The sequence below is a fragment of the Maniola jurtina genome, chromosome 22 (assembly GCF_905333055.1).
Source record: "Maniola jurtina chromosome 22, ilManJurt1.1, whole genome shotgun sequence".
NCBI classification, from domain to species: domain Eukaryota; kingdom Metazoa; phylum Arthropoda; class Insecta; order Lepidoptera; family Nymphalidae; genus Maniola; species Maniola jurtina.
The window spans coordinates 11,409,413-11,430,494 of record NC_060050.1 but is presented as its reverse complement, the minus strand read 5'-3'; the positions used below and the strand labels follow the sequence as shown (position 1 = coordinate 11,430,494).

General features: G+C 33.8%; 2 protein-coding genes across 4 annotated transcripts in view; one reads left to right on the top strand and one right to left on the bottom strand.

The window, feature by feature from the left end:
* Positions 1-21,082, bottom strand: part of LOC123876846 (cyclin-J-like) — a 42,127-nt gene that overhangs the window by 3,907 nt on the left and 17,138 nt on the right. The gene's annotated exons all lie outside the window — the stretch shown is intronic.
* On the top strand, positions 1,642-20,559 carry LOC123876850 (protein tipE). Of its 2 annotated transcripts, XR_006798439.1 has the most exons (4): positions 1,642-1,985; positions 18,641-18,809; positions 19,357-19,652; positions 19,872-20,559. XR_006798439.1 is itself a non-coding variant. In XM_045923228.1 (3 exons), exons 1-3 carry the CDS (start codon positions 1,715-1,717, stop codon positions 19,595-19,597), a joined length of 681 nt encoding a protein of 226 aa, XP_045779184.1. In that variant the 5' UTR covers positions 1,642-1,714; the 3' UTR covers positions 19,598-20,559. The 2 variants fall into 2 exon arrangements, 1 of the variants encoding a protein (XP_045779184.1); XM_045923228.1 differs by having other exon boundaries at positions 19,357-20,559.

The following is a 21,082-nucleotide window of genomic DNA, read 5'->3' as shown; positions in this document are numbered from 1 at the left end:
TAACTTCACACACACGTCTGGTTCAAAATACGGAAAAGTGAGAAAGTGCACCTTACGCAGCTTTGTATGTAATGTAGACCTAATTATGTTTTCTACAAATTACGAATGTTGCGACGCGGACGCCGCGACATCACACTGTCGTACGCAATACGACTCGATTCGTTCATCTTACGTGGTATCAAAAGTAACGAGTAACGATACGATAGTAACGAGTACTAATTGTTATAGTAACGAATGCATACGGGTACGCTCGTTTTCGTTACTTTTCACCTCTAGTACTTGTTTTGCTTTTTCCTTTCCGTTTTTCCCCCCATAGATCTACCATAGACAGCAGACTAATTTAGTGTTCCCATTTATGATTTTAGTTTACCCTAGTTTCTGTAGTAATTCTCCCTAAAATATGCAACTTGATTTTTTTCAAATACTTTTATTAGGGCACTTGAGCACTCATTCGTATTCGATTCGTTTTCGTTATTCATGAAAACATGACTCAAGTGGCCATCAAACAAAACACTGTGGACTATGGATAAATAATTTAATTTTAAGAATAAGTGTAACACACAACCCAATAGGTGAAAAAACACCACTTGCTTTATAAATTATAGAGCATTATAGACTATAATGCTATTTGACAGCAGTAAAATATCTATATTCATATATTTTTCGTCGAATGCATAAATAAAAACGCTTTTATTTTGAAATCAGTTTTTACAGATGTCCGTTTTTTCTTTTAATTTTTATGCTATTCAGGTATCAATTCTAAATGATTATAGAAACTGTTCTAAAGTTACGCTTGTATTGTACCTAATTTTAGTCATTTCGCCCTAAAATAGGGTAAAATTCCGAAAAGTGGAAACACTGGACCAATAACCATTTTATTTTTGGTTTATTGACAGTTGTAAAATGACAGGCCCTTTGATTGGCTAATATCATAGAGATAAGGCTAATAATCTCTAGCTTTTGACCAAAATTTGCTGTCGCAGCCGAATCAGCCAATCACAACAATTACGCTTGGAGAAATGATTGAAGCAGCTTTTTCGTATAGTGGTAACGGGTAACTTTAGAAACATCTGAAGTTGTTTGAAAGATTTTATTTTTTGTTATTCCTGTCTTTATGCAAAAATTACGCCAATCAGTTGCTCCACGACGTTTTGTAGGATAAACTAATAAACACACTTTTGCATTCACAATAATAAAGCGAGCAATGCTCGCCTTCCCATCCGCTAGTTCAAAACCGGGCAGGCTCGCGAGAAACCCATTACGACTCATCATCATCATCATTATACTCAACCCATTGCCGGTCCACTACTGAACACGGGTCTCCTCTCAGAAGGAGTAGGGTTTACGCCACCACCACCACGCTGGCCAAGTGAGGTTTGACAGTCTTCACACACCTTCGAGAACATTATACTAATGCATGCAGATTTCCTCACGATGTTTTCCTTCACCGTTAAAGCAAATGATATTTTAATAGCTTAAGACACTCATACATAACTCCAAAAAGTTATAAGAGTGTGCCCGGATCGAACCCCCCATCTTCCGAGTAGGACGATCGTTTAGCAAATCTTTCATCCACTAGGTTATCACGCCTTTTTACGACTAATCACCAATTCATAACGCATGCGTAAACTAAGGAGCGAACTGCGCATGATCCCCCAGTCTCCAATAATTCAAGTATCTGGGGCAAGGTTTTACAGCATGGGTTGACGCAGCCATGAGGGGAGGCAGTTCCGAGCGTTTGGTGGTGAAGCCCAAGAAAAGACGGGAGAACACGCGAGCTAGACTCACAAGATATATAACTGTGATGCTCGCTGCGCTCTTGGGAGGTGGAGGATCCGCGCTACTCTTCCTTGTTCCTCTATACGCTGATCCAGCTCTGAGTGCTTTGGCGGCGGATTTTGACCCTGTGCCAGCGGAATGTGTGACGGAGAGGAGAGATGATAGACTTGGCTTGGATAATTGTACCTGGGCGTCTTGTCGTGAAGGTCAGTGGTATACTTCAGCCATCGGGTTTGTTTGTGTTAAAAGACCTATTCACCGAAACTCAGCTATCATGCCCACGACTTCGTCTGCGTGGACTTCACAAATGTCAAACTCCTATTTTACCCCCTTAAGGGTTGAATTTTCAAAAATTCTTAGCGGATAGTAGTGTTGAATTGGGGATTCTGTATCAAAATTGGTGGGGATTTTGGATCACTCTCGCTACGCTCGCTCGCTTCGCTCGCCGTGATCCAAAATCGCCACCAATTTTGATACAGAATTCCCCAATTCTAAACTACTGTCCTCAACAACACATTAAATAAATGGAGTGTAGCTAAATCCAAGCAAAAATTAATCAACTATCCGCATTTTGAACAAACTATTCACATGGTTTAAGAACGAAATATTCATTCTATTTGCACGAGCAAATATGGTGATAAAACTAGATAGGTACTAAGAAACCTTGAATTTTAAAATTACTCTTCAAATGTAATATTTTTACAACATGAAAAACAACTATTTGGCTATAACAACCTACACCAAATATTGTGTTCTCAATACGAGTATAATCAGTAAATTAAATTTTTATTTAATTTACTGATTATAGCAGGTATATGGAAATTAAACAAGCATATTTAATCATCTAAAACTTTATTATTCATACACCACTTTTTTAAACAAGTTACATTTTTCAGCGCACAGATGGTCGGATGATAAACACAACTATATATGTCAGAATGTGAATTATACAACTCATACAATGTTAATAAACGAGGACATCCTTTATCTTCTAAATTATGTACGTTAGGATTACTTAATATATCTTTTAACCATAACTGCTTTTCAAGGCCTTTACAATAAATATCATTATTTTTTAAAATATCTATTAGATGGTATTTATAGGTCTCGTAAGGCACGATTCCCTCGCTCCATAATATTTTTCTATTCTTTTCAATCCATTTAACTTGTTTCTTTTCTGTGTCTGTTAGCCATTCATAGGGATATGGCGGTTTTATTAACAAAACTTGAACTCGATCACTATACACTATAGCAATCTCTTTAGGCAGAAAGTAATTTTGATCATTTTTAAAACCTTGAACGTCCACAATAATTTTCATGATAGTTTTCGAACAATGTTACTCAGCGGCCTATACTCCACAAGACGATCGTTTATGATTAAACAGTAAGCGCTGGTATTGCTTGGAATTTCCTGAGACGTTTCTATTTCCAGACGAACATCAACTGGACCAGTTTTTAAATTTTCATTTTGTCTGGAACAATCTATGACAAATAAAGGCGCTATTTCTTTAAATGTATGAAGATCAAGCAGTGGATCAATAGGAAGGTTGTAAAACGACTGACGAAACTTGGTGTACATGTCGTATAATATACTGTATTTATTTTCCTCAAACTTGAGATTTAAAGCATCATACGGATAATAGTGGGAATTCAGGAATAATGTGACATTGGTTAATGTACAATGATCGAATATTGTGCTGTCTCTGTTTTTAACGTTTTTTCTATTAGTTTGCAAACCAAATATAACATATCGAGGTTTTTCTAATTGAGAAGCAGTCTTTAACGCCCATGAATGTTTGGTAGTTTTTGGCAATAATGGATATTCATACAAATCCCAATTTCTAAATGCTATTTGTACGGGATTATCTTTTTCTAATTTCCTTAAAAGTATTAATCTTTGCTGATCTGATACTTTAATATGTGGTACTCGCCATTGGATTCTCTGTATATCAATGTCTACAATATCATCGCTACCCATGACAACACTATTTATGTTAGTACTACCTCTGTTAAGTATGAGTTCATGTTTACAGTTTATTATTATTTTATTGTAGTCTTCAGCAAAACCTAAAATCTTATTTAAGGGTATCAAAGCATTAAAATTTCCATTTTGATTTTTAAATCCGTCTATATTCCAACCCCAAGCAGCAGCCGCTTTACTGTCACCGCTATTCATTGAAATGAAAGATTTTATGGTTGTAGTTATTCCAGCATTTCTAATACGATCGATTTCAACACCATTCATTTCGTATCGGATATCTTGAAAAAGAAATGCAATTGCATTATTACTGAAGTCAACACTTTTCTTTTGAACTTTGCCAGCTTGATCTTTATGAGTCACCGAAACTTTTCCTTCAATGTAAATGGAACTGGCTGATGGTAACACGTAAATATCTTGCTGGTGAATAGGTATCCGAATTTCATCATTTTCATTGAAACTGTTATTGTATGGATTATATGTATGAACCTCATAACTCTCGATAGAGTTATCGAATTCAGGTAATTCGTTGATCTGAAGGAGGCTCATACTTTGAAGCCGAGGGCTTTAAGAAATTGTTTATTACTCTGATGAATTTTTTTATATACTCTAACACGTCTTCTTTGTTTTACACTTTCCTTGGTAATAACTTTCTTAATAGTTGGGTTATACTCTTTATAATAATTACTTTTGTTAAATACGATCATTTTGACTTTTTCAAATGAAGACACAAAACAATAGTTTCGCCCTTAAAATTTATATTATTGCCTTCCAAATCCAAAATTTTTATTGTTATTGATGAAATTATCTTTCTTTTGACCGGAAAATATATCACATTACTTGGAGATTCTATAAATCTATGACCTGGAGGAATGTTTGGCACAAACTCATAAATAATATGTGAAGGAGAACCGTTAGTGTACGAACTCTGTACAAGATCACATTCGATCCTTATGACAGACAGTGGTAGAATGTTAACGGATTCTGTAGATTCATGCCATTTATTTGCTTTTAGTTTTTCGTTAGAAAAACCTAGCATAGGTCCAATACTATTTTCTGAATTAAAGTTTATAGTTTCAGTACAGTACAAAGAGCATGTCATTGTATTGATGTTAGATTTTATTTGTAATTCACAATTTTCAACTCTTTCTTTTAGGTATTCATACAAATCTTGTAAATCGTAAGCACCTGGTTGAATAAGAATTCTTTTTTTCTCTTCTCCATATTCAAACACATTATTACTATAGTCTACATTTGGAATTGAATTAAATGCAGAAAAATATACTAAGCCACACTCATATTCGTCTTCCAAAATAAGAGGAGGGGCGTAAAATGATTCTAGAATAGATTTTTCACCCACGATCGTGAGTGTAATAGACATGATGGTTAAATGAGCTTACATATTTTTGTATCATCTATTTATTTTCAATTTTTATTCCAAAAATTAATAAGAAATTTGATACATAGATGGCCACAGTTATAAGAATTAGATCCTTGATAATTGTCATAATTATAATTAATATTCGCTCCCACATATTTTACAAATTCTTTAGGCGGTTTCAAATTACCATAACTATCAAAGTATTCAATGTAATTATTTATTTTTGCATAGGCTACCCAATGAGTTCCAGGATTTTGAGAGCTATCTAAGTTGATGATACCACACTCTTTTTTAAAAGGATATTTTGGAAGTTCATTTCTCATAAATACACCTCTGAAATAAGGAATATTTTTTGAAATTTTTAGAATATCCAAGTTACTTAGAGCACGATTAGGTAGCCGCCGAATCAGTTTTTTTCCTTTGCTGTGTATATTCCCAAACCATTACCATAGGGCTTTATAAATAATCCTTTTCCGATACACAATGTTTCCATCTTCTCGTTATGTCTCTTTAGTTCTTGAAATTTTTTTTTCATTAAATTAATAGCATTGACTGCTTTCACTATACTAGCAGTACCACCCGCTAAGCTGCCCGCGGCAGACAATCCTGCAAATATGGGGACTAGTGGCAAAACCCCACCTGTCTTTGGTATGGGTATTATACGCGGTACATTAACTGAAGATGTCGCTGCTAATTCCTTAGCAGCAGCAAGAGCTAATTCGATTGCAGCTTTTTTGCATTTAGGTTTCAATTTATGGATATGTTTTTTCGCGCGAGATACAATATCCTTAAAGCTTTTCTTAAAACCAGCACCAGAATTACTTGTTTTCAAATTGTTAGATTTTCTTCTCAAAGTCATTTTACGCTTGGATGGTTGTTTCTCCATTTTTAATAAAAGAGAACTCTGCTCAGTGTCGTAGATAATAAGAGACTGAAAGTTGTTAACATAAAATGTGTTTATAAAAGATTTAGTTTATCTATCCAACTGTTTTCACTAGGCGGCAGACCTAACCATTTGACATATAATTTATTTCCTTTTGTTTTTAAAACCTTTTCAATAAGATATATATCAGGATGTTTTGTTTTTTGTAATTCTTCAGTATAGAATGATCCTAAAATAGGTCGCTGTCTTGCATCTTTTAGAAGGTAAGTAATTGGCTGAGTGTTTTGAACTTGAGCTATATTAAAAATTTCAGTTGACCAGTTGGGAGTATATCCTTTGTCAAAAGTTCCTTTGTATTTGCTTATTCTTACATAATCTCCAATTTTGAATTTTGAACGTTTCTGCGATGGTGCTGATAATTGTAGTAGTCTGTATCTTTTTAGTATATTTTGTTTATTCTTTTCATTAACTTTATCTGGAGCTGTACCAATTGTTCTGTGAAATGTGGAGTTATATTTTTTCATGATGTGCTCGAGGGTTCCATCATTCCATTTGTAATTCCCTTGCAAGCTAAATTGCTTGTACATTTTAGTTTTCAACGTTCTTATAAATCTTTCTACTATTGACGCCTTTTTAGTGGAATAAGTGGAATAATGATTTATACCGTATTTTTGTAATAATTTTTTGAAACAACTATTATAAAATTCTGTTCCTAAATCAGTTTGTAGATTTTTGGGAACACGACCTTTTTCTAGTAACTTACTAAATGCTTCAGTCACAGTTTCTTTATTTTTAAGTTTAAGCGGATATGCCCATGCATACTTTGAAAAAGCATCGATGACTGTTAAAATATATTTATATTGTGAATTATCTTTTGAGAATGATTGCATATCAACTAAATCGGCCTGCCATACATCATCAATGTCTTTAAGTATAACATGTCTTCGAGGAAAATTTTTCCTAACATTTTTATGTATTTCATTTACTACACTATCTTTGCTCATTTTTTGAATTTACGACTTACACCTTCTATATTCCTTTTTAGACTATTTATTTCTGATTTTAACTGCAACAATGTTTCCTCTACTGTTTTTAATCGTATATAGAGCCCATCTAAGAATTTGTCAACATATAGTTTAGTAGCACAGTCGTTTGGGTCAATGGGTGTACCAACATGTTTGATGATTTTATGTTGAGCATCAAAGATATTTTCTAAGGCAGAGCTATCCATTTTCAGTTTCTTGTGTACATGATGACCAAACTTGTTGACATTCATGTTCAACAGTGTTTATAGAACTAAGCAAAAATGTAACCAGGTTTTATTTTTATATACTTATTTTATTATACCAGCTTCTTTAAGTTCTTCAATTATTGATATAATCTCATTGTCATGACTAGTGTTGCCAGCATCTTTTGAAGCAATTAAAATTTTCAATCTATCTACTAACTCATTCGGATCATCCCAGTATATGAAATCTGTATTTTTTTTCAAAGTTTTAAGAGTTGGCATAAAACCACCTTGTTTTTTTTCTTTTAATTCACTATCAGTAAAGAGAGGTTTCACAATTTTAGTATATTTTGTCCCTTTATCGCCTTTAATCTGATTCGTAGGGTTATAATCTCTCCTATGTGCACTAGTATTGCATAAAATATCTTTATATACTAATTTATCTTGATCAGATACAATCTTTACATCTGGTTTACTCTGAAATAATAATTCTGCCAAACCTGGGGTTACTTCATAGGATCTATTTCCTATTTTAGCCATCATATTTTTGCTATGAGCATCACCATCTGAAAATGTTACTTTTGTATTTCCAATCATTAAATTACTATTTTCATTACGTACACCAAAAGGTACATTCAAATTATAGATTTCATTGCTTTTTTCAGGCGTTGGAGATGGAGTATAGAATTCTTCGATTTCTTCAAAATTTTGGGTAGAAGTTATTGGTTTTGGTGTTACATAATTTTTATCATCATTTTCTATGTTTTTAATTTTATCAGAAGTTGAAGGTGAACATGTATCTGGTAAATCATGGTGACTATTGTTTTTATTTTCTTTTTTTTGCAATACTATGGATTCTAATGGATCCGTTATGGATTTAAAAAGTTTGCGCCTTTTTAGTTCTAAATCATCTTCTTCTTCACGCATTTGTTTTGCTTTCTTTTTGATGGTTTCAATTGATTTAATTAATTGTTTCTTTACAACGGCTTCCATTTTTATATTAAATATGGGTAGGTATTCTTACCAGTGCTCTCATTTGACTGACTAAATTTGTGTCTCGTATGTGGTATATAATTGTAAAATTGTTAGTCGAATTTCACGAATATGTCAAATGTTTTTCTGTACCGACCGTTATTTAGTTCGCAATCTTTGTTGATTGATAAAAACATAAACGGATCTTTCCAAATACTTGCACACAATTGTTTAAAGACATGCCAGCTCATATCAGAATTAACATGTTCCTTATATATATGTTTTAAGTTTATATCATCTTGCTTGAAAATAATTAAAAAGTTAACATTGTCACGTATTAATTGCTTAGGAATTTTTGAATATGTTTGGGTCAAGTAAAAGCAATCAATTTGTTTGTGTCTGCCCATCGAAAAATAATTTCGAATATTAACTTGATTTTCACAAGTCACGTCGTCAAAAATGAAAATAGAATTTCTTAAGGCTTCAGTTGGCGAAATAACTTCTTCACTATTTTTGAACATAATAAATTTAACATCTGGAGTATTTTGAAAAACATTTTGTAGGAAACAATATTTAGATTGAAAAGTGGACTTTGAGTAAATATAAACATTTTGGAATTTAAGTCCATTTTCGTGCAATAATAAGTTTATCATAATATTTGTTTTCCCACAGTTGGAGGGTCCGCAAATTATGCATCGAATTGTGTTTGGTAGAAGTTTACTATGTCGGCTAAAGCATGGTGGTGGTGTTTCAACATCTATATAATTTATTTTTAATGATTCAGCCTGTTTTATCAACTTCATATTACTGATTGATGATAATTTTAAAAATGCAACTTATTAAATAACTTCATATTATTGCTAGTTGATTTAAATTTTAAGGTATTGCTTGTAGGTATCACATTCGTGTTTCACTTCGCACTTGTCTAGCGCACTATTATTTGTCGATGATTATATTAAAATGTAGGTATACATTTTAATTTAAACCTTGTGATAATAGTATGAAATTGAAATTCGTAAGAACTTAATATTAAACAGGTTCTAACATGTCGCTAGAGATTGCATAATGCGGACGAATGTCATACAAGTATATACAATTGTTTTGAAAACTTGACTCCATAGATTTGTTACTAAACAATTTTCATTCCCAGATCTTCTCACGCAAGGAACTCACTCGCTTCTGGTTAGTGAAAAAAATTACTTATATAATATTTTGACTGTATTCTTTTCTATTTTAGAATTTGTTTATTGATATTTTTATAAATGTTGTTTTATTGTTATATTTATAAAATTTTGTATTTTGTTACAGCATCATGTCGGACTTTTATTTCACGGATGACGAAAGAAACACAAGTATGAATAATCCATTTTATGGAGCTCAAGACTTGGATGCTATTTTAGAAAGAGAAGAAGAGAATAGATTGAAAGCTTTACGTGAGCAAAAAAATAATGAAACACTTGAAAATAACACCAGTTTGAAAACCATAAAAAAGAAAAATAAATTGTCTTTAAAAAAGAAGCTTCCAAAAATAGATCATGTGATTTCACCAGCTCCAGATTCATCTTTTGTTATACGGAAAAATAAAGCAAAGGGAAGCCACATTATAAAAATTGAAATACTTGAAATTGATAGTAAAGAACAGGAGAACAGTGCCAAGACTAATTTGAGTGTACAGTACATAGTGAGTGATAATTATGACAATATGATGGATGCTACAGAAGATTTAATTAATAGGATTATACAAAAGCTAAGTGTGCCTGAATAGTTAAATTTAATATTATTTTATTGTTATTTTGCGATTGTAAAAATAAAAAGCATAAATGAGTTCTAATTAAAGTATAAAGTATATTTTATATTTTCATATCATGCAAGTAAGTTGTAGTCCGAATATTTTCCATTAAGTAATTAGTAAGTTTTTATAATACGTTAATCTTATGTTAAGTACTAAGTTTATGAAGTAATGTAAATAATTGGTTGAATTAATAAAGGGAATATAAAATATGTTGTGATTTTATTTGAAATAAAACACTGTGGTAAACTTAATCAAATTTATTAAATGCTAAATTACCATTAAAACTAATATTAAAATTAGACACATAAAAATTTGTAAAATACATAGGTACTTAGCATAATATTTTTACTAAAGAATCGTGCTGTAATGCCCCCAAGGCAAAGTTTTAAAATCATTTTCCATTATTTGCCTTTTATTATCATCACTATTTAATACTAATTTATTAATTTTCTGAGTAAAAACCTGATGATTTTTTGATCGTATGACAAACATATCATCTCTTATATTTTCATTGCAAAATAAGGCTTTCTTATATTTCTCAAAGTTTAATTTTTTTGTCACAGGCTTCGTGATACCCTTTGCTTTACTGATAGTTTTTTTCTCAGAAAGTAAACAATATAATTTTGCGCGTAAACCAACAAATTTAGAAATGATTTCTCCTCCCATTTCGTCTTTAAAATATCCAGGTATTTTCATATTAGCTTTCGGCATATTAAAAATATTATCATCTTCAAAATTGCTAGTATCAAAATAATGAATGTTATCTTTCATATCTTCATAAAAATCATCAGTTTTTACAAGATATAGTAAACTATCAGTATCCGTATAACATAACTGAACATTATTTCCATAGATTCTTTTTATGACCGAATAATGAAAATGATACAAATGCGTTTTCGACAGTTCAAGAATCGTGAATCCAATATATATTGGTCGATCTAAGACAATTTTTGTTTTTTTCAATTGAATAGCTACTAAGTTTTCAGAAAAAATTGATAAACTGTGAAAATGTGGTGCACTAATATATTTTTCCGCTCCATTCAATTTATTAGTATTATTTGTAGTATCTCTCCAAACGTTTACTAGTTTTACGTCAACCTGCTTCCTTTTGTTTTCTATCGTTTTTCCAAAAATAGAATTGTTCTGCTTTTTAAAAAAGTCTTTCTCAAAATCAGACTTGGCATTTTGTCTGAGACTTGTGTTTAAAAAAATATAAGGCTCTAAAAAGTTGTCCTGATAAAAAGATAGCACTCTGTATATTTTTAAAAGCAATAAACCATTCTTTAAGCATTCTTGCAAGTGCATATAATGAATAACAAAACGATGTTTATTATATAAATTTGCCACCAATTTTTTGCTTTGATTTTGAGCAGGAGAATATTTTTCCGCAGCAAATGGTAGGTCTGAATGAGCATCATGAATATTATCCGGATAACATAAATCTACCTCGAGAATATATCCACACTGACTTTTTTTAGAAATGTTCCTTACATCAAAATTTTTAATTTCATTTTCATTTAAAAATTTAAAGTCACGCATTGGCATTTTTTGCATCATAGCAAAACCGTAAAGGTTGACACAGTCTAAATAAATTAAGTAAGTACTTGACTCATTTTTATTGTAGGATGGTAAATATTTATTGTTTGCTTCAGCATATCTCAATGAACACTGGGCTAAACCACCTCGAATACCTTTTTCTAACATCTGATACATATCCACATCAGAAATCAAATCAAGCTCAACTTTAGTATATAACAACATTGCGTCCCAACTTAAAGATGGAGATGATACATAATAGCAGGGGTCTAAATTATAATAGTCTAAACTCATATTTCTGAACTTTTCAAAAACGTCGCATAGTAATAAGACATCGCATTGTAAGTATAAATCTGTATACTCTCCTAAGTTTTTTATACCAAAAGTTTTCCATATTTTTAAAGCGTGTTCGTAATCCTCAATGGAAATATTTTCACCTGTGAGTTTATTAAAAAAAATCGAATGTTTTGGTAACTTTGTTTCATTATATTTCTCCCATGCATCCATATAATCATAACAATAGACACCCTTTTTACAGGCCAAATTGAATAAGTGTTCATCCTTAATAAATACACGCATATGCTGAAAATCATTCGGATGAAGACTCTTTGCCAGTTTATCCAAACCCGAACTCAAAAAATTAAATGAATCGATAAACTTCAGTTGAGCAGCATTTGTTTTATCAATAGGTAAAAATTTTGTGAATGATATATATTTTTCTTTAGATTTTGGTATCAAGCTCGTTTTTCCGGTAATTTCTGATAATTCTTTAATAAATAAGTGGCAATCATAACCACTCAAGTTATGAAAAATGATCGGTATAAACGTACATTTTTTTGCATTTATGTTACAAGTGTTGTGAGCAGGGCCTCGGTATTTACCTGTAAAATGGTCATGATCCTTTACTATTATATCATATTTTTTAAACATTGTTTTACAGATGCAGCAAATTTTTGCTTCATTATATGAAGTCAACTCTTCGGTAGTAAGAGGAAACATTGGATTATTTGTATTTAAAATACCGTGCAATCTTTTTACATCTCGCGTAATGCTTTCAACAAATTTTTTACCACAGTTTGGTCCGCGATAGCTTACAAAGTCATTAAGCTCAGGTTTAGAATGGCAACATATGTAATAAGCGAAACAAGATGGTTCATGTGTTTGTATATCTTCAGTATAAAGAGATTTATTTTCGTTTGAATATTTACAAAGCAAGCTCTCAAAATCGCCATATATCACGATAGGAATTCTTTGAGTTCTCTCATAGTTTGAAAAATGCAACTTACTACCATCTTCTGGAAGTACAGTTTGTCTTTTAGCACAATCGTGATTGTGTAGTTTTTGTTCATTTGCGAAATATAAAAAACATTCATCACATAAAAATATTTTAGACTTGTGTTTTGTTAATTGCCTTCGCACAAGTCGGCCAAAGTCTTTAATCAAACAGTAATGGGCTTTGTCATTTTTAGTAATATATAATAAATTAACATGGGTAAGTTTTCGAGCTAAAGTCACATACAAAGGACCTGTAACTGTATTATTGGCTTCTAACCCATAAACATTTACACTAATAGTTGGATTGTTCTTCTCAAAGGTTTTAATATCTTCAATTCCCGGAGGAAATGTCATATTTCTTATGTCAAAAAGCAATGAATAATGAGGATATGATGAAACTCTATTGGAATTAAGTTTTGTAGGATACATTTTAGCAGCAATGCACCATAAAAAGCAACAATCATCGAAATTATGAATATTTAGACATGATTTTGTATTTCTTATATGTGATGGTAATGCCAAATATGATCCACCTTTCAGAGGATTATATTTATTAATATTTATCTCCAAATGACTGATAGAATCAATTGTCCAACCAGATTCTGACTGTTCGAATTCTGCGCATTTGCAAGTTAACTTTTGAGCACATTGTAATAAAAAATTATCAATATCAGTACTTTGGACTATAATACCATATTTAGTACTAAAAGATTTAATAGACTTTTCAAAATTTTTTGGTAAAATATACGAAACAAATAACTCGAAATTTACTTTAATGGCAGTGTGTTTCTTTAGAGATATATTTATGATCTCGCGTGTGGTTTTAAATATTTGTGAAAAAAAACTCTCTGGAACTAAAGTTGTAGAGGTCGGATTTACTTTGTAACTGATTATTCTGTTTCTAAAAGCCGTTTTTATAATTTGCACATTCTCATATCTAGATTGAAATAAACTATTAGATTTATGAGTATTTGTTCTGTTATGTGACGATATAGATGTTTTAACATAAAGGTTACACTCTTTGCAGAAAAACATTTTCAATTTCATAGAATTGCTTATCTTGTTTATCTATTTAGTATCTAGTTTCTCAGTTCTGGTTTTAATATTCTGTGTATAAAAAATCGGTAAGGAAATACAGCTAAATAATAAATCAAGCTATTGGCTAATAAACAGTAAACAGTTATTAATAGAATGGAAGTAATGCGATGTTTCGATATCAACATTCAAACATGTCAAGTATCTAGTTTGTATGGTTCTAGTTTCTCAGTTCTAGATTATAAATTTTGGATAGTTATGAGATGACTGTATTAAAATAAAGTAATCTAGTTATTTTCAGACAATGTGCAGACTTAGTAAGAGTATAAGGGCTGTAAGTATCACGTTATTAATATCCCAACTTCAAATCTTTCGATATGAACATTTAGACATTTTTATTTAATTTTATATGGTTCTAGTTTCATATCGTTCTAGTTTTTATGTTTCTAGTTTCATATGGTCTAGGCTTTGTATGGTCTAGGTTTTGTATGGTCTAGGCTTTGTATGATCTAGGCTTTGTATGGTCTAGGCTTTGTATGGTTTAGGCTTTGTAATTTCTGTAAAAAAAACACGTTAATTTAATTTTATATGGTTCTAGTTTCATATGGTTCTAGTTTTTATGTTTCTAGTTTCATATGGTCTAGGCTTTGTATGGTCTAGGTTTTGTATGGTCTAGGCTTTGTATGATCTAGGCTTTGTATGGTCTAGGCTTTGTATGGTTTAGGCTTTGTAATTTCTGTAAAAAAAACACGTTAAAAAATATTTACAGGCACAAACATAAAGATAGTAATTTAATTGTCATACTTATTATATACAATATGTTGCAGATGAAATATTTTTTGAATTTATTTATGAAAATAATTTCTAAGATTTACAAAATTTAATTTACAAAATTTATCTTAGAAATTATTTTCATTTGCAGGGTATAAAATGGGCTGAATATTTTTTAGTTCAGCCTTACTATCATCAATTAATTTGGTGAGGGACTTCCATACCACCGAATTTAAATCAGTTGCAAGTTTTAGTGTGCAGATGGCATGCTTCCAACGCTCATTGTTCGCGAGTTTCTCCACTTCTTCAGAGTTGTAGACGCGCAGCTCGAAGTAGTAGCTGCCTTTCTTCGATGGGTCTGATTGGGATGTATACCCCGACGCAACGCGCCGACTGAGAAAACTTCTCAATTTCGCAGCGCGCACTGGCTTGCTAGTAGATTCATCCTGAAATTGAAAAATATTCAATTTAGTATCATCTGCGATAATTTCAACTCTCTACCTATTATGGTTCATGAGATAAAGCCCGCTGACAGACAGACGTCCGGGCGGACAGCGGTAGCTTAGTAATAGGATCCCACTGGTACCCTTCGGATATGATCCCTAACAAAATAATAACTTTAACAAACTATATTCATAAATTTATATACAGACCAATTGCCTAACAACATTCTTATTGGGAAGTCTTTTAAAAGCTTTAATCCAATAAAATATAAATAAGACAACTCACCTCAGATTCGGTAATAAACCTCCTCCGCTTAACAGATGGACTCGTAGGTGTATTTGGAGACGTTTCGGGTTCAGATTCCGATCCGCTCGATTCGAACGGATTCTTCGGAGCAGAAGAAGTCACCTCCTTTTTCTTGATCGTCTTCTTCCGCTTCACCTCACGTTTCTTCTTAAGAGACTTCGATGTTGATGGGGGCTGCACCAAAGCGATGGGGTCTTCGTCTTCGTCAAATGGATTGATGAAAGATGAAGAGGCCCTGAAAAACAATTTAAGTAACTATCAACATGAAAACTCCAAATAAAAATTCAATAGGTACCTAGTTGCTTAATTCAAAAATAAACATATAAAATAAAAATACTTACATACTTTATTTCGACTGTTGTTGTCGTCGTATCCAAAACTCGGAAAGAAAGGAATGGTGACGCTTAGGATCGACCTATTTATACGCTCGAATTCTAAAACCTCTTTCATAATAAACGAAATGGATTGAAATAAATTAGATTTAAACATTTGCGCATGTAACTTTAAACACTAAATCATCACAACATAAAACTTATATTTGCGAAAGTAATCAGACTAGATTTATACATTCGTATGAACACTGTCTTACGTATAAATTATTGCCGCATCAGCTATAGGTGTTCGATTTTGAAGCATGGAAGACGCTGTTGTTTATAGTTACGCAGTGAATTGAGATCTAACCGTAAAAGGAATGGTATGCGTCGGACTCGCGATAGTTAAAATGTTAAAAGGTTATACATTTTACTACTTTCCATAGGTAGGTATAAAATTTGTGAAAGGTCTAATAATATTTGCTCCTATTTGATGCTTCAATCTTCTTCCTTGCGAATTTGATTTAAAACTTGAGTGGAAATCCTTTAATTTTCGACGTCAAAAAATATCCTGGATCCGTCTCCAAGATGTGAATTGTCTGTGTATCAAATTTCGGCAAGATTCAGCCGTTAGTCTTTAGTTTAGACAGACGCCTTTTTGCATCACTAATCATACTTATTATAAATGCTAAAGTGTGTCTGTTTGTTTGTTTATTGGTTCGTCCTTCAATCACGTCGCAACGGAGCAACGAATCGACATGATTTTTCGTGGGTATAGTAAAAGAACTGGAGAGATCTAGACAACTTTTTATCTCGGAAAATCATAGAGTTCCCGCAGGATTTAAAAACCTAAATCCATGCAGATGAAGTCGTGGGGGCATCAGCGAATTTATTATATTAGTACGCATTGTACGTATTTTTTTCGTCCATTAATCTCTATTTATCAAAGTATTTATAACAATCGAAATATATTTAAATAACGGGAAATGTGTCTAAATTCATCATTAAAGAATTAATTTTCGATAAATAATAATGTATGATAAGCTTGCACACCTTACTAGAAATCTGCTATAATATATTTTTACTAATAAATCTTTATCCAAAATTCATTGTTTGTAGATCAGAATGGAGTTAATATATCCTAAATATCCTCGCTATGCAACTCAAATCGCAAGATTGCGAAGTTTTGATACCTGGCCTCAAGATTTAAATCAAAAACCTCAAGAAATGGCTGATGCTGGTTTTTTTTATACAGGAGATAGTGATCGCGTGATTTGTTACTTTTGTGATGGCAGGCTCAAAGACTGGGGCATCGAAGATCATCCATGGTCGGAGCACGCACGCTGGTTTCCGTCCTGTCCCTATGTTTTACTTGTGAAGGGTGAAACATACCTACAAAGTGATAGCAAAGATGTTTGTGGTGCATCAAAAGTATCTGAACAATTTGTAAATAACAATATAATAAGTTCTTTTGCAGACAGAAACATATTATGTGTTGAAAATATTAAAGAAACACTTTGCTGCAAAATTTGTCTTGTAGAAGAAGTAGCTGCGTGTTATATACCATGTGGTCATGCTATAACGTGTACTAAATGTGCTTTATCGTTGGATAAAATGTTATGTCCGATATGTGGAAAAGCAATCGTTAATGTAATACGAATATATTTCTGATGAGCTATAAACATTTAAAGAGTCTACCTTTATCCAACCTATTATAAGTATGCGCAAGCCTCGAATCAATCGATCGAAATTCATACTAATGAATACAGCAATGCCGGATCAAGCAGAAACACGATCAATATACAAAAATAATTTGAGCGCAACAAATCAAATGGTTAACTATGCGAGAGCAAACTTTTAGACGTAAAATTATCATGCATATGGGCTCGTTCGCATTTCTTATGAATGCCGCAGTCTCGTCGAACTCATCGTATTATATCATCCACTGTGCGGTGCGGGCGTATGATATAGGATCCGCAATAACTAGTCATTGAGGATTTTGTCTCACTGTTGATAGTGATTAATTGTTGCTTGGATTTAGGTATACTCCATTTTATTTAATGTGTTGTTGTGGACAGTAGCCTACATTGGGGATCCTGTATCAAAATTCATGGGGATTTTGTATCACGGTGAGCGTAGCGAACGAGCGTTAGCGAGAGTGATCCAAAATCCCCATGGATTTTGATACAGGATCCCCAATTCAACACTACTGCGGATGTCTACTTCTTATTAGCTACTGGCTTACACCCGCGACTTTGCGTGGATTTAGGTTTTTCGAAATCCCGTGGGAACTCTTTAATTTTCCGGGATAAAAAGTAGCCTATGTGCAAATCCAGGATATTATCTATCTCCATTCCGAATTTCAGCCAAATCCGTCCAGTGGTTTTTACGTGAAGAAGTAACAAACATACACACACACGTACACACAAACTTTCGACTTTATAATATTAGTGTGATAGTGTGATCTGCATGCTAAATAGCCCGATCCGTCCAATAATTTGAGCTGTGCGTTGATAAATCAGTCGGTAAGCCAATCATCCCTTAGACTGCAGTAGGTAGGTACTTTATGTACGATCGAACTTGAGCGAACTTTTAGCTCTATGCGAATAATCTCGGCATTTTTTATTCGAACCACGAAGCATCACCAAGGTCTACACCATTACATAATCGAAATCTCACGATTTGTACGAAGCGATTTGCTTCCTCGTTTCTAATACGTACTGCTAGAATATGGAATGCCGTTTTTCCGCACTGCTAAAATATCGAATACCGTTTCTCCCGCTAGCCTACTATTATATTATTATTGATACCTTCAAAAGAAGAGTGAATAGGCACCTTCTGGGCAGGTGCGTTCCATCTTAGGCTGCATCATCTCCTGTTTGGTGTAATTGCAGTCAAGGGGAAGCCAATATAACTAGGTACTTAAACAAATGTCTGTTTGTATTGAAGGTTGTACCAGCGACGCGTACAAATGCATACAGCTGCATGTGAAGTACAGGGCGGCGGCGGCGGAGGCGTGGCGCGCCGCCGTGCTGTACGTCAACATCAAGGGCTGCGGCTACCCGCCCATCGTCAACTGCGAGAACTTCACCATGAACTATGGATACGTTGGAGCCAGGTAATACCCACTTGTTTCCAATCTATCAGCCTGTGTCCACAGCTGGACATAGGCCCTTCCAAGAGCGCGCCACCAAACACGGTCCTCCGCTTTTCTCATCCACCCCGCCACCTTCTTCAGGTCAGCGGTCCAGCGGGCAGGAGTTCGTCACCCACTTGTTTATTTAGGGGCAAAGTAGGCTTGAAGTTTTGCGAACGAGAATATCTGGCTACTTTTTGTGTCTGTGAAGTCTTTACTTGGCAAAAGTGATTTTTGCCGGTGGAATTTACTTCTTAGAAATTGTTGCTGGGGTGCGAAAATTGTCGGTGGCCCTGTATCGTGTTATGGGAGTAGGAAGGTAATTTAAACAAATTACTCTGTTGACAGAGATTGTAATTTGTAGTGTGTTGCTTGCATCAGGTTGCATCACCATTTTGGAGCGCCATTTCTTTGGGCGAGACGATTTACCAAAGCGTAGGTAGAATGTATGATTCTTTTCAATCCAGCTTCCTGGGGGGGGGGGGGGGGGGGGATTGTACTAGTTCTAATCTTTCTTAATTTTTTCCAGGTATCCATGCTACTGGTCGCGCGCTGACACCACAGTGGTAGTTCCGAGATGGTCCCGAGGGGAACAAGTGGCCACAGTGACCAGAACCCTGGCCATCCCTCTGCTGGTTTCCGGCTGCGCAGGGATAGGGCTGTGCGCGTTGCACTGCGAGTGCCGCCCGCGGCGCCGCCGGCGTCCCCCGCGCAGGCCGCCACGACTGCCCAGCCTGGGGCAAGACGACGCGGTCTACCGTCTGGCGTAGACGTCAATTTTGACGTTTCAATTTGACGTTGATTGTCAGCTGTCAAAATTCACGTCAATAGGGATGGTGACTAGGTCAAATTAGTGACTTTTTATCACAGATGTGACGTCATAAATATGTGATATAATATTTTGACGTACTTTTTAAATTAATCGATAATTAAAAATGGTTAGCAAACTCAAAACTAACAGTGGACGTGGATTTAACGAATTTTGGAATACCCTCTATTTGATAATTCCTAAGAAATAATTTATTGTTGACATAGTCATCATCCCAATTGTGAGGTGTCAAAATTGCCGTCAATGTGAGGTGTCAAAATTGACATCGAAGAGATGTCGTTAGTGGTGTCGAATTGGATTTTGAGTGTCCAATTTGACGTCAACTGTGGGGTGTCAAATTTAACGTCACAAAGTGGTACCTAGTACCTATATTCCAGTATGGCATTCTTAGATGATTTAAGTAAGTATGCCGCAAAAGAAAAACCATTCCACGATTCCACGAGTTTTTTGTTAAGTATCTAACTAGGTACAATTTTAATGTCCTGCATTAAGTAGGGTCAGGTAAAAAAAATCTGACCTTGTACCTGCGCAGTGGGTGATTTATCGATCTATTTGGTGGTACGAAGGTCTTGCAAGCGGCAAACCTAGATAACATATCCAAAAACCAAAGTTAATTTCACCTATTAAAAGGGTCTAGACGCAAAATCGCGAATTTTCTTTCGAAAAGAAAAATTATGATTTTGAAAAATTCACAGTGTGGTTTTGAGTTTAGGCCCTAATACCTAACGCACCAATTTACTATGTTCCGTTTTAAATAAAGTGTACCTATTTTTAATGTAATTTTAGAAAAAAAGCAGTTGGAATTTATGGCGCCGAAATGTACCTACTTCCTACTAATAGTCTATAGTTATTATAAAAGTTTACTGTGTGAAGAGAAAGTATATTAAAATTCTATATTAAATACATTGATGTTTTATTTTAAACCCCATCTATTTGGTGTCCATGTGATTTTATACATGGTGTCCATCATGTTGATATCAGAGTATGGAGTCCTATCAGACGATCTATTTTTAGGGTTCCGTAACCGAAGTGTGCCAACGGGACTCTATTATTAAGCCTCCGCTGTCCGTCTGTCAGTCAGCGAGTTGTATCTCGTGAACCGTAATAGTAGACTCCATGGGTAGAGATAAGAAATATTCACCGAATCTGTAGATAGATAGATAGTAACAGCAAATAATAAAAATTTGAAAATGACCGCCATGGAAATTTAAAAAGTATTAAGTACTAGAGGATGCCCGCGACTTCGTCCGCGTGGATTTACGATTTTAAAGATCCCGTGGAAACTGTTGGATTTTCCGGGATAAAAAGTTGCCGGTCAATAACAGGGACGCAAGCAACCTCGGTACTAAATTTCATACAAATCGGTTAAGCGGATGGGTTTTTAGGAATCCCGTGGGAGCCCTGATTTTCCGGGATAAAAAGTAGA